At 38.1% G+C, this 15,784-nt stretch overlaps 1 protein-coding gene across 5 annotated transcripts in view; it reads left to right on the plus strand.

Annotated features, from left to right (window-relative positions):
- The window catches only part of LOC120773947, a 130,973-nt gene that overhangs the window by 57,821 nt on the left and 57,368 nt on the right, over positions 1-15,784 (plus strand). For 3 of the 5 annotated variants that reach the window (XM_040103166.1, XM_040103167.1, XM_040103168.1), the window contains one exon: positions 13,671-13,731. In XM_040103166.1, coding sequence (XP_039959100.1) covers positions 13,671-13,731 — 61 coding nt within the window. Of the gene's footprint in view, positions 1-12,172; positions 13,732-15,784 lie in introns of those variants that run through there. The other 2 variants (XM_040103164.1, XM_040103165.1) reach the window with 2 other exon arrangements.

The raw sequence follows: 15,784 nt of genomic DNA on the forward strand, positions 1-15,784 counted from the left end.
AAAAGACAATGAGCATCGTGTTCATTTTGATTTTGCTCATTCATCAGCGACCTCTTCCCGGCACTCCAAAAAGGCCTGGTGCCACCGAAACACCACCTCTTGCTAAAGCAACATATAGGCCTGCTTCATCATATCAGACGTATCTGTTGCAGATTTAGCTAGTTTCACACAGAATTTAATCGCGTACCTCTGCTCTAACGAGCGCAGCATTTTCGGCTTGCACCACTCACAGAAACACGTTGGGCGAAAATGTTTGTCCTGACTCTCCAGGTGCTCTGAGAGAACTGACCAGCTGCTCGTTCGTTAGCTAGGAACGTCCTCTACCGAATCCAACTTGTGCGCGCACGCTCCGAAGTACAGTCGCGGCGGAAAAACATATGTCGTATTACTTTCCGCACAAACCCTGTATATATGTACATTTGTATTTTATAGGGTTTCCGCCGTTTCTTTTGTTAAATTTTCTAACAATTCAATTGTGCTTTCAAGACTCTACAGCGTACTTCAAATTGACGTTATCGATTTATATTAAGCGAACTATTGTATTTTAATTATTACAAAACTTTTTTCGTACTTTGTATTTCTGTGCCGATATTAAATGCACATAAAATAAATTAGCATAAAATGCAAGCACGTTTCGCATGATAATCTGCATTCTAGCACGCATTTTCGTATTCGTGAGTCAGTCAAATTATCTACGCATTTAAAGCATCTCGCAAAGCTTAAAGTTAGTAAACGCAAATAAACTTCCCAAGTGTCTAAGCATAAATGTTCACATAAGTAAATATTTATGTAAGCTCGTGTTCGTAAGCTCTCAGGCACTGCACACAAGTCAAATAGGTTTTTTGGGTGCGCTTGAATAAGTGCGCAATATTTTATGTGATATTAGAAGGAAAAACAATTTAAAACACATTGAGAAAACCTTACAACAACAGCGCAAACAGAGAAATATATAAATTTGTAAACACACACACACACACACATGTAAATGTATGAGTGTAAATAAAGCTCAAACTTACGGAATTTATTTGCATTCGCGTAGATTTTGAAATGTTCGTGACGAACGAACATTTTCGAACAAAAAGATACCAAAATAAGGAAAAAATGAATCGAGGAAAAACGCAGTATTAGCCACTTAAACCAAAGTTAACACAGTTTGTTGCCACTGCCATTGCTTTGAGCAGCGTCTCAGTGTACGAGTGACTTTAAGCTGTTGCTGTTGCTGTTGCTGTTGCTGTCGCCAGCGCCGATTGTCAAGAAATAAGAACAAGGTGACGTTTATGTATCGCAAACACAGTAAAAACTAAAATAAATGACAGTCTAAAAAAGAGTAAATACAAAATTTCCAAAATGTTTTTGAGTTTACATGTACATAGGCGTGAGGTTAGTTCGATAAGCCCCTAAAATTTTGGTATATTGATATATGGGAGTAATAATTTCTAATGCAAACCTGTGTCTGTAAATCATAGTCCCTTAAGATGAGTTAAATATCATAAATTTCACTGTTATGTGTCTTATAGCATTGACAGACGGCAGCGTTAAACCAGATTAATTGCATTTTTCGGGATTAATTAAGGAGTTACCACAGCTAACTCCGTTGCTGAATCCTAAAATAACTCTCAAAATTTTAGGGAGTTTGTGAGATTTTCGTTGGCAACGTTGTTAAAAATGGCCAATTTCATCTATTGTGAATGAAATACAAACAACCTTGACAGCTGTTTATCAAATTCTCAATATAATATCAATAAAACTTCTATTTTATGATGCAGTTTTAAAAATAATGTGTTTATATGTTTTTGTAATAAAAAATGGTTTGGGAAAAATTGGTCGGCTAACAACCGTAATATTTATCTTCTATCAATTTTCATTGAAAATATTATAAAAAGGACAATGAGCTGTTTATGAGAGTTTCAAACTCGCATAGCTGCCGTCTGTCACCTACAAATTTGGATCTGATTAAGTGCGCAGTTAATCCGGATTAACGCTGCCGTCTGTCAAGGCTATTACTGTGCTTATCACGCAATATCATTTGTGTAACAAAGGTTGACTAAAACCAAAGATAGCACGAAAGTTATTTACCCCGAATACTGGGAAACAATTTCAATGATTGACTTTAATATACCTCCCGAATAAGAGGGACTAGGCATTCATAACACTCAAACCGAATTTAATCAGTTTATGATTGATAGTGTTTTAAGTGTTTGGGACTCTCAGCATCCCATATTATTAGTTATATCGCCCTTTAATCTTTTTAACTTTCTTTATCCTAAGCAAATTTCTTCATGAGAGATTATAGCTTCAGCCAAAAGGAGCAATAGATAGATGTGGCTCCAATTAAGGAAAATTCAAATTAAAAGAAAGATTGTCAAAAAATCTCCGTTGATCTCATTATATTGCATATTCAAAACTTTGTAAACTAGATCCATTTGTACCCATATATCTGACATAGATCACAGAAAAGAACTTCTAAATAAATTGGAATAAACGCCGAATTAACAACCAATTGATGAAGTTTGTGAAATTTCCGTTATGGTTATATTCCCTTACCAGTTTCAAAAATGTGTTGTTTTTGTGATAATTTTTGAAGAAACACTTAAAAATATAATATTTCTATAGATTAATTCAGGTAATGATTTAAGGACTAGTCAAAGTTTTAATTTTTATCGAAATAGCAGCTTCGCAAAGGTCATTTTTTGACAAACATATCTACGGAGGGAGGAAATTTTACCCTGAAACCAGCATTTCGATAAAGTTTTGGGAACCTTGGCTGGCCTTCAAAACAAAAATTTAACTCGGAAAACATTCGCAAATATATTTACATTTGATTGACTTTTTGAAATTAACAAGTGGATATAATTTCTTAAAGCCGAGAGAAAAGTTCGTCTCCTGCTATTATTGAGTCATGGAAGTATGTCATTTGGTAGATGGTAAATCAGTCATGGCTAGGTACTAGAATATTGATAATATAAAATACAAAGCTGTATGCTATAGTGGTCCGCCATCAGACCTTCGAACAAATAAGCAAAATGCCAGCGTTCAGTACCAATTGGCAGTGTGGAATGGACACACTAACCATCTTGTTAAGGTTCAAGGCCTATCTTAAACCTTTGCCGTATTTTGTATCCGGCAACCGGTTGCAATGCGCCAACACATTCGACTGACAAAGGGTCAGTTTTTTCAGCTCTCGGGATACTCCCCGAGGAGCCAGTCCGCATGAGCAGGTTGGAGCGAACTCTAAGGGCTTCTGCTCCTCGTGGTACCAGAATTAAGCCTCCGGTCAGACCTCTTCGTCAAACTACTACCAGTTGAGCTTCCATACTGCTCTTGAATCGTGACCATAGGTTGGACCGCATACGTACATTACATGTACATACATTCCATTCACACGATAAGATAACCCCAATTCTCAGCTAAACGCCTTCGCCGCCTAAACAATTCACGCGCAAACGACCCTAACTGTTCGGCATTCCGACTACGCAGTTCCTTAATGTCCGAGTATAGCGGGCATTCTGCAATTACATGCACCCGGTCTTCTAGTCAGATAGGTCCGACTGATGCAAAAATGCATTCAGAGGCCCATGCCCCGTACGCAGAAAACCCAGACTCAGACAGAATTTGAAGTCTGGGTCACCCTCAACAAATATAGGCAAAAACCATTGACTTATCAAGCTTAGTTCACGTATAAGTTGTTAATTCGCCAGCATACAGACATTCAGTAATCTAACGCACAGTCCTATGAGATCTGAACATTTTTTTGCCACAGAAAACATACCACCTACAACAACACCAGCAATGGTCAACGAGTTGAATAAAAAGTCACCAACAATTTGAATTAAAAATGCAACGGGAAAAAACTTGAATTGTCCAAAACATAAAATTTGAGATGAGTTGGACTTTGGTTGCGGCCATTGGGCCATTTGTGGCAGTGGCCGTAACTGCTCACTCTGACTTCGGCAGTCACAACAAGAGCGACATCAACACCAACTTGGACTTGGTCTTGGCTCGTTGATGGCTGGCCATTCTGCGGTTTCACTACCGTCTGTTGTCACCGTGGTCGACTCTACTCTGTCTGCGCTTGCTACATACGAGTACTAACCACCACTACGACTAACGTATTACACTGCGATTACTACCGAATTGTTACTCTTTCTGTGTTACGTCGCACATGCGCGTGTCAGTTGTGTAAAATGAATTTTCCTTTATTTCATTTATTTGTTTTCTGTTTTTCTTTCCACCGCTCTTTTGTTTTTGGTCTGAGGTCTTAGGTTAGAGGTTTCCATCACAAGTCTTGGCCTAATAGAGCTTGTTCGTACGAGTACATCTGACACAGAGCGTATGCCCTGCTTGACTTGACTTGTCTGTCATTTTCAATTTCGTTTTCATTTCCTTTTTCGGCACACACACACACATACACGTACAAATACAACAAATATATTGCCCCTCTGTTGCACAAAAAGCTATAAGAAACAAAAATTCATCTCAACATAGTTCATTGAGGTTTGCATTTGCGCTTTTCCTTTATTGTTGTTGCTGTTTTTGTTGGTTTTAAAGTTTTTTTTTCAATTTTTTGCTTGTTGCTGTTGCTGTTGCTTTTGCTTGATCTAGCTTCGTCGCATTTCGCCTTCAACTTTAATTTAGTTTATAGTTTATCTGCGCATTAGTTACTGTTATTATTATTGTTATTGTCTTAGTGTTTCTTGTTGGTGTTATTAAAGTTGAATCACCTTTCAAATTGAGCGCGCGATCCGAGCAAACCCATCTGCAGAGTGTCAGCAAACGCACTGTGGGAGTTGCCAAGCAAATCTGACACAAAATTGTGTGAGCAATTCGTAGATCTAATTGAATCTGTGTCCCTTGTGTAAGAACAGTGTCAGCTTAAGCTTTGTTATGGAGCGTCTGAAGTTGCCAACTTCGGTTACAAATAGTTTCTTAAACAATGAATCCAATTTTATATATTTGGACCTGATTTTATTTTCGATTCTTTTCAGAACCCGCTCGCCCAGGTCTATAAACATTGATCGTACATGAAAACCTTCTCTTGATCACTGAAATTGTCATTTTGCTAAAATTTATCTCTTCGATCTTTCTCTGAAACATCAAGGAACACTTTCATTGTTTTTCATGTAGATAATAATGAGAAAACAAATTCAATTCCCAGAATAAAAATTTGCTCGAATTATTCTAATGACCAGACAATGACTCAGTATTTATACCGAATACTATTTTGGGTAATCATTCGGTACAAAATTCAGCACTTGTGAAAGTACTAAAAAATTATTGAAGATTTAGTAAAACCCTTCAAAGTGGATTAAACAAGAAATTCCCCTAACTTCGGCTGCAATGAAGCTATAACACCTTTCATGGGTGTATTTCTTATAGCAACTAGCAACTATGTATTCACTATATGTATAACTAAATATGAAAACGTAACCGGCAAACGGTTTGCATCCACCGGAAGACGTTTTGCTACTTCCTACTAATATGGAAAACAAGCTTTTATGTAGACATTGATTACTAATTTAACTATATGCTATATTAGTCCGACATGAAAAATTTCAGAAATCATAGCGTTGCCTTGGACAATAATTCTTGCCAAAAAAAACCTGATAAAATAAAAAGTTCTCCATACAAGGATTTGATTTCGACCGAGCATTGATTTGTATGACAGTGCGATAGCATGGCCCGATTTTGGCAGTTCCGACAAATGACCAATGAACAGGTCTTTGGGGGAGTTGTGAATAATTTCGTATTGATAACTTAAAAACTGTTAGACTATTTACCGTAAATACGGAGAGACAGTCATACGAACATGTCTAAATCGACTCAGGTCATCACGCTGATAATTTATAAACATACCACAAAGCGTGTCCGACGTTTCCTGCAGGGTGTTACAAACTTACCCTGTTCATTGTATAAAAAGACGTGAAAAATGTTAATTTTAGGTATAGCTTGTTTGATACCTAAAACGAGATGAAGGCTCTGAAGCTAGTTTGAGAACAGAAAAACTTCATTAAACATCTAAAATAACTTATTGGTTACCAATCAGGTGAGTCCGAAATGTCAGGATGTCGTTTTGGGTACTAATACGGTACTTAGTTGAATATATACAATGAGCTGAAAGGCTCTAGTAATAGTTCGATCATTTCGATTTCAATTAAAAATCTAGTTTAGTGGTAATAATTGGTACTGAGAAAAAAGGCACCGAAGCAAAACAGTCCGAGAATTAAGCAGATTGGTCGTTGGTTCCATCAGCGCTTGTGTAAGTTGAAGTAGTTATATCGGCTTGCGAATCAGAAAGAAACGATTTTTTTTGTGGTTCTGAATTGGTTTTTTGACAAAATGGCGGCTTCTCAAAAAAAGTGGTTTTTCCTGTGAAAATAAATCTTGTTTCTGCGATCATTACCTGTTAAATATAATTCTCAGCAGATCGATCATTCGAGACGTTTCGGAAATTTTTTTCTCACAAACACTGAGCGCAACGTTTCGAGAAAAAAATACACTTATATCTTCGAATCTTCTACATTTCCTGCTTTTTTCTCCAGAAAAAAATTATAAATCTTATTTCTCCGATCATCACATGACAATTATATCTAAATTTTTCTCCCCGACTCTGAAAACAACTTTTTGTGAAAAAGAATAGACTCATATCTCCGAATCTTCTGCACTTCTGATTATCTTCCATTTTTCGGAGAATATTATCAAATATCCTTGCAATCGATAAATATGCAAAAAATCGATTTAAAAAAAAATAATTAACAGCACATAACCTAACTTCTCGCCACACTGTGCCTTGCCGATGACTCGCGCACCGGTACGCTGCGAAGTGCGCCGAAGCGGCATGATCATCGTGAGATCTAGGCCAATTGTGCAATCACAGTTGTGGTTAAAGTAATATCCGAACCGAACACCGCGTAGTACCCCTCCTCCACACACAGTTCTATACTTTAGGGCCCAGACAAGAGAGCCACTCTACTATAGCAGATTAGTAGATGTTTGAGGGTGGGAAGGCGGACAATATGCAGCACCCGGCCAAGACTACAAATGGCTTTATATGCCAATAAGCTTTGTCTAACGCAACGACGAGCTTGCTGACAGCACAAGCGCTATGAAAAATCTGCAAATATGAAGAATTACTCATAAAAATGTGGCAAGTTGTTACTAATGAATATGTAGATGAGCACAAAGCAACAACAACAGCTTGGAATACGAAATTATAAAAGTGTTTTGTTTGGTGTTGTGTGAAATGGGTCGAGGTTTCGAGGCTGACCAAAAGCGCACACACTCTACTGTGTGTTATAATTAATTGCTTCTGCTGCGTGCATGTGTGCGTGCGTCTGCGCTTAATATGTGTACGTGCGTGCGCTTTGCCCACTTTTTCTTGACCATTCATGCAGTTTCCAATTTAAAATCGAGCTCAACGCAACCTAATGAATGCAATTAAAAGTTTCTTAATTAAATAATTACGCGCTTGCCACATAGAAAGAAGGCAAAAGTAGGAAACTCGCTTTTCGGTGAAATGCCGGAAGCGCATAGGCACATAGGCGCATGCGCGAACCGCTGCATATGCAAGTTCATATTCGCTTGGGTGTGAAATGCATATTTGGTGCGCTTAGAAAACAATAAAAGGCGGCATAAAAAGTGGTGAAGCGAAAATTCGTTAAAATATTGGAATGCTATGCGCTAACACACACACACACGCACACGTATGCGATTATGTTAGTGTGTGTGTGCCGAGGAAATGCCAGCGCGCTAGAAAATTGAAAACAATTCAAAATGCATATTCAATTTTTCAATTCCTGCATTTTATGCACTCGAATTTCTCATTTGCTTTCACGCACACACACACACAAATATACAAATGCTTATGCATAATTTTTATTAATTTTTTTTTTTTTTGGTTTTCGCTCACTCGAAATCAGCGCATTTGCTGCTGCGTCATTTTGCCGCGCCGCGTGCAGCGTCTGGTGCAAGTACGTGAGCGCCGCTTGCCGCCATTCAATTGAGAAATCTCAAGGAAATTGATGCATTACAGAAATATATAATGAAACGACAACAACAACAACAACAATAGCAACGACAAAAACGGCGGCAAAATAAAGCTGAAAGCGCCAACAACAACAATGCAATGCATATTTAAAGTCGCAATTGGGAGCCGCATGAAGTCATCTGCCGTGCAAATGCGCCAAAAACAACAACAACGACAACAGCTTACTACTGTACTACTGGCGTTTGCCAACTGCGCAAGGAAAAGATTGCATTGTACGAAAACGGCATGCAACAGGCAAACCAGTGACTCAATTGCAGTTATGATTGTTGTTGTTGTTGTGATTGTTTTTGCCTTGCTTGGCTGTAGTGAATCTGCTGGCGGGTGGAAATTTGCATAATGCATACCGAAAAAAAGTACATAAAGAATAAACAAAAACAATACAACAAAGGTGTATCAGATATATTGTTGTTGTATTTGTATACATATGTGTATGTGTGTTAATAAACGCAAAACTGGAAATCAGCAAACGAGATAGTGTAAGAAATGCATAAAATGCCAGCAATTAGAACTTCAAAACAAAAAATTAAAAAAATAAAATTAAATAAAAAAAAATTAAAATTAAAATAAAAAAAAATTAATTAAAAAATAATAATTTCTGCTGCACCAAAACTATAATACCTTTCAGAGCTGCACAAAATTTCATAAAAATATATTTCTCTTGATTTTGAGCACTCAATTCGTAAATATAAAAGTAATAAAAGCATAACAAATTACCATTAAAAGCCCTTGCTTGCAAATCAACACTAAAATCTTCGGCGCAGAATATCCATTTGCTCGCACACACCTACATTATGCAACTGCTATACAATTATTCATATTATGTTCTCACTATTTTTGGTCTTAAGTAGTCACTCGTGCTTGTTAGAGTTGCTTTGAAATCCAATACTTTGAAGCCTCACACTTGTCTGCATTGTTTTAACTGCAATTATAACGGTTTAGCAAACTTGTTACATAAATATTTGAAGTTATTAAGAAGAGCGCATACGAAAGAGTAGAAGATCAAGCGCTTGCTTATCGCAGCTTATGAATAAATAAATAGCAAAAATGCAGTCGTAAGAAGATATTAAAAAATTTACATTAGTGTATGTATGTATAAGTATGTACATTTATAGTATTCATGTAGGTAGTTAGCATGCTCGTTAACAACTTGCTAACTAGTAATTCTTTCAGCATAAAAAGTAGTTGGGTACTTTTGAGCTGACTTCACTTATAATGTCGAAAAAGATAAATCTTCTTATTGTAATGTTGGCCTTAACCTGTTGGAGCGCTTGCTTGAATTTTTTCAACAATTATTGCGCCTACTAATTATTCAAATTTAATGTGCCCTATTTAACGATATCTAGTCTTTAACATACCAGATATATGTATGTACTTCATATTCACCGGTTTAAGTCAATTTTAATGAAACATTTAAAGGATACGACTAAAGCGCTCTTACACATTTCCATCATCAGATTTTATATAAGCGAGTGAAAAAATTGTCAGACAAAATTTTATGGATGATAAAATTTGTGGTATCAACAAAATCTACTCCATATAGGTTGCTTTTGGAGTTTTGGGGAATTTAGACAGCAATTGTTTATAAAAATCCTATTTATTATATCTTCGTTTTGAAATACCATATATAAATGTACATATGTCTATACATATTTGAAGTAGATTAAGTCAAAAAAACAGTCCACTCACTTCCTTAGGAAGTGATTTTTTGCTGACCGCTAACAGGATATACTTATAATACGAAACATTGGCAATACGAAAAAAACGAAAACAAAATACATACTTTATTCCCAACAGCCGTATTCCGACTGTTTGTTTGATGACAGGAGATATTCTGTCTTGCCCTCGCTCACTATTAGATCCATTTGCTTCGCTTCTTTGCCCAACATGGAGAAAGCTTAACTGACTTTGCGATTGTTATGCCAACGATATTGATGTAATAGCAGTGGTACACTCTTGTAGAAGATTGTGCCTTCTCTATTCAGATCTGCAACTCGAATTATTTTCTCCAGGAGTAGATTAAAATAATCGCAGAATATAAAGTCGCCTTGTCTGAAACCTCGTTAGGTAACGAACGGTTCGGAGAAGTTCATCCCGATCCTGACGATAATTTTGGTATTGTTCAACGTCAGTTTATATAGCCGTATTAGTTTTGCGGAGATACCAAATTCAGACATCGCGGCATAAAGGCAGCTCCTTTTCGGGCTGTCGAAAGCAGCTTCGAAATGGACAAAAAGGTGTTGTATGTCAATCCGCTTTAGACGGGTCTTTTCCATGATTTAGCGCATGATGAATATTTGTACTCAATTGTTGAATTTCCAGGCCTGAAGCCACACTGATAAAGTCCAATCAGTTTGTTGACGGTGGGCTTAAATCTTTCACACAGTGCACTCTATAGGACCTTATATGCAATGTTGAGGAGGCTTTTCCCGCGGTAGTTGGCGCAGATTGTGGGGCAGATCAGTTTTTCCCCGCCGTATTTGAGTAGCTCGGCAGTCAATCTATCGGCCCCCGCCGCTTTTTTGTTCTTCAGACGGGTAATTGCTATTCAAACTTCTTCATGGTCGGGCAATAGAACGTCTGCTCCACTGTCATCGATTGGGGAATAGGATTCACCATCTCCTGGTTTTCTGCTTTCACTGCTATTCAGCAGGCTAAAGAAGTGTTCCCTCCATATTTTCAGTATGCTCTGGGCATCAGTACAAGAGTATGCTCCGGTCTTGAAATCTTCTGTTAGTCGCCGCATCTTTTTGTAGAATTTTCGAGCATTATCCCTGTCGGCCAGCTTGTCAAGCTCTTCGTACTTACTCATTTCGGCCTCTCTCTTTTTTTGTCTGTGTTTTGTTTTGTGTTGCGGTCGATTGTAAAGTTACTAGGTACGCTGTTTGTTTTCTCTACATATTCTCATATTTATGATCTACACTTCTCTTCGTACCAGCTGTTATTTTGCCTTTTCCGAAAACCAATGGTTTGCAGCTGTATGTAAGGAGCTTGAAATGCCGTCCCACAGTTTCTTATAACAAGTTGCTGATGAGTGCTCTCAGTGAGCAGGAGTGTAAGTCGAGCAGAAAATCGTTCGGTTGTCAGTTGTGATTGCAGCTTCTCCACGTCGAATCTTCCTTGTATTTGTTGAAGGTTTCGAATTCATACGCATTTCAGGAAAGAAAATATTTGGCTATTCTTTGAAGTCTCCATCTAGAGTAAAACATTTGTTTTAACAATCCGCTAATGTTTTGATAACGGTTTGATAGAATTATAGGCGTTGCTTTCCATCTTCATGTGCTTATTTTATAAAAGTACGAAACTCACGAATGTGAAAACGATTAGATCAATTGCCATTAAACTTTGGCAGTATTCTTGTTAAGGTTTGCAATGTAAGAAAAGTATAGATATTTTTTGTTTTTGGCATGCTCACTTGATCAGGCTAAAGATTTTAGCCATGTACTAATTTTTTTAAATTTTCGTTCCAATTTTTAGAGTTCGCAGAGAACACATTAATTTGAATCAACTCTTACGTTGCCATTAGTAATGTGGGAGTTTCGTCATTATATCTTCAATTTAGTTGTTACCCAGACCTTTTTAGACTGAACTCTTTGAGATAAACGATAGACCCTTGTATAATTGGTATTTTTTATACATATTGTTTAGCAATGCTGGATTATTTAACTGCATAAATAAGCGTTCCGTTTTGCCTCCATTACTACGTCATTAATTTCGAAAAATCTTGGATAAAGTCGAGCAGTTTCTAAATATTTAATTTTTAATGCGATTTACTTCTTTTTTTAACACTCTAACTGTAATACATGACTAAAACTGTCTAATCTCATATTTATGATCTACATACTTTCTTTCTTTGACCCTTGACCACTAACATCAACGGGGGCCACTTTCAAAAATAATTTCTCCAAAAAGTATTTTTTATTACACTAGTATGTATGTGTATTAATGCATTTGAGGCCAAGAATTGCTCAGTTAAATACAGCTGGTTGAGCTTTTAGTAGACTTGTTGTTTCTTATGGTATTTTTTGTATATATTTTTGGGTATTTTTTTCCATTTTATTATTTTGGCTGACTTTTGTTATTTTACTTGTCATGTGTCCAAAGTTAACTGTAAAACGATGATAATGCTGATGAAAAACATAAATAAACTTGCGCTGAATGTTGCTATAGAAAATATAGTGCATACCAATTGTATTAAATATTAATGCCCACAGCGCCGAAAATTTTGACAGTTCGACAAAGATACCAAGTTAAAAAAATATGAGGGTTCATAAAAGTATATCAAAAGAATAAGACAATCAATGCCAATAATTGCACAATGAAAAGAAAAAAGAGACCATAAAGATAAGGCCAAACACAACAACAAAAAGTAAACTACAACAAAAAACAAAAAAAAATTTATTTTGAAATGTTCGTAATTTGTGAGAGTGTAAATTAATGTTTTACAAATGATCGAATGGTGGTAATTCTACTACTATCGCCGCCGCCACCAACGCCACAACCACCGTACACAACAACAGCAACAGCAGTAGCAGAAGTAACCAACACAAATGGCTGTGATGGAGGATCAAACGATAGCAGCACCGTATCGACGACATCGACCGGCGATACCGTTATACCCACCATCTATACCGACAACAAAGGAATACCACTGCCAAACGAAGCCACATACCAGCACTATCAACCACCCCAACCACCGGCGCCAACGGCAATTGTACAAACACAACAACAGCAGCACCAGCCACATCACCAACAACTTCATGCGCCCGGCGAATACGAACGGCAGCGTCAGCGACGTCAACGTGCGCATTCGCTGCATGAAAAAACAGCACAACAACAAACCAAATCCTACTACCATACAGCAGCACCACCACGATCTAGTCATTTGCGTAGCGCGGAAGCAAGAAACACCAGCGAACGTGTTGGATCTTCACACGCGGCGTATACAGAACATGCGCGACGCGCATACGCGAGGCAGCACGGGCGCGTTTACGAGGAGCGTTCCGGCAAGATGCCTTGTGCAGGGTATCCACCAAGAATTATCGTCTCACCGCCGCCGCCACCGTCGCCACCACCCGAGCCCGACGCAACAGACTCAACGGCAGCGCCTGCACCACCGCCGCCGCCGCCTCCCCTGCCGAAGATACAGCCACCCTACAGCCCTGGCTATTGCTGTTGGTGTGGCGATGTGCAACCGCATCTACATTCACATCCGTCGTGTACGAACCCGCTGCCAAAACCGCCCAGAAGTGGCGCAACCCACAGTGCGTCCACCACTGCCACCGCTGCGTCGTCCAGCACTACGCGCGTTGGTCCGACGCGCAGAAATACAACCGCTGGAAGGACGCCGCAAGCCCGTTGGTCCATTCCACCAGCGCAAGAACCCGCCAACAACACCACACACCAGTGGCGTCAACACATCACACCAACACACTCGCTTCTTTCTTTTCTGCCTGCTTCTTATGCTACTCCAACAATGCGTCAACAACAAATGCCACCAGCCAATGCGAATTATTACAACTATAGCAAATGCGACAACAACAACAACAACAATTATAATAATACTAACACCAATGATTATGTACGCCACGTGACACGTGTTAATTTCTATGATGTTGTTACTTCGCAGGTCGAATTCGAGCCCAAAGATGATAGTGATGAATGCGACACGGAAGCTATTACCAAAGAAGGTGAGTGCGATGTTCAAATGAAATACGCTAATATAATGTACATATTTAGTATGTGTACTTTAGTAATGTACTAACTTCTGGTATCTATTACGTTAACCTTATCTAGCTGAGTAAATTACGACTTTATAGTATATGTGACATCGTTAACTTGATGTGAGAGATGTGAAAAGTTAGCACATACATATTTTCACTTTTATTTCCTTCCTTATACTTTCATTATCAGCAGTCATACCCATCACCAGGTCACCAGGAACGTGGTAACACGCTAGAGTTCAGTTTGCTATGTCCACAGGTCGGACTTTAACGCTCATTGGCGAACAAAGCAAGTCTGTTACCTGAATCTTTTCCCTAAATGATCCCGATACACTTGGATTGCTAAGAAGAGCGCCTCGAACCTTTTAAAATTCTGCCTGGACAAAAACTCTTCCTTAAACTGGTGTGCTAAGCGTCATAAAACTGTCAAATTCCGCATATTTAACCAATTTGTGTGGATAACTTCATCATGAATGCGAATTACGTGCCGAAGACAAAAGTGAATGAGTTTAGTACGAAAAATAGATAAAAAGGGTTATATGTATATTGCGTAGCCGAATAGAATAGATGGTGTACTACATAAATATGGTAAGATCCGTGGAAATAAATCATAAAGCCAACCAGAGAGGTACAAATTACAATATTGTCCTATAGAGCGATTTGCAAACTTTTCAAGGCTGAGGCAATGAGTGAACCGGTTTACTCACTTTTCATAAGATTTATTGCAAATTAACGCATATATTTGGTAAACTCTGCGGTTCTCATATTAGGTAACTAGGGCTATAAAAAATATAGTTCAATTTCGACCATTTTTAGTTGTGCAAAATGTATACTTAGTTTTATTGAAATATTGTATATTTACATAGTATTGCTTTGGTTTTATTTGAATCGGCAAAAAGATAGCCTTCTCTAATTATGAGGATCGTACCTCTCCTAAGTCACAACGACCCACCTAGCCCCAGCATATCGATGTGATCCCTCTTTAGAAACATGGATCCAAGAGTTTTTATCCTGCGTCCGCAGATTGCTATGCAGCCAATAAGCAGGTGTTCTGAAGTTTCAGGCTTCCATGTTGTATAAGTGCTTCTTGAGCTTACAGTTGTCAGTGTAAAATGCGACCAGTCGCCTGAGTTGGTCTATAGGAAAGTTGATTACATATTTAAACCTGCTGAGGTTGTAATCCCACATTAGCAACTTGGCCTGGCGTATGCCTTGGAGTTGTTTCCAGCATCTGTCTCTGCCTATTCCTTTTTCCTTGCGATCAGCTCCTTTATGGTATGTGAACCCACCGTAATAAACATTTCAGGTTCTACAACGTTAATGGATGCTGCGAAGCAGGCGTGCTCATCAAGCCAGTTCATTCATAAAGTGCACTTGGTAACGTTCCGATATACTGTTCAGCCGTTCTTTACACTCCTGCACCAGTGGCGATTTGATCTCGTTGGCAGAGATTATTTTAAGTGCCGCTTGACTGTCGCTAAGTTGGAGGTTTATCACTACGCACCGACTTATAGCAAATATTTTTGTTTTTCTGTTTTGTTCGGAAACCTTCTCAATAGGTATGGAGAATTTGGTGCGAGGTCCTGCGACTCTGCACCAATCCCCTCGTACATTTTCGAGCCGTCAGCGTACCACTTGATTTTACTATCCCGAAACAGTAGCTCAAGAATGAAATCATTCCATTCAATTACGGTATATTTATCGTTCGTATTAAAAACTCGAAGGATCGGATGCAAATCGTAATATATTTAAGTTTTAAAGTTAATATCTTAAGAACTCTTTGTGGCACCTTTCAATAATATAAGGTTCCTTTAATTGTAATGATTTGACCTTTTCTTAAGAAATTAGCCAAATATAAAATAAACTTTCACTTGGTTGAATGCCAGTCTTATAACAGACCACATCTCTGATCTCATGTGCCATCAACTTTTACACCTTTATAGTCAAAGCTATGTTCTTTTTTTCTGTTGCATCTAATAGAATGTGCCTTCTAAGGTCACAGAGATAAATCAATAATGTT

Source organism: Bactrocera tryoni, chromosome 4 (assembly GCF_016617805.1).
Source record: "Bactrocera tryoni isolate S06 chromosome 4, CSIRO_BtryS06_freeze2, whole genome shotgun sequence".
In the NCBI taxonomy this organism is placed as follows: Eukaryota; Metazoa; Arthropoda; class Insecta; order Diptera; family Tephritidae; genus Bactrocera; species Bactrocera tryoni.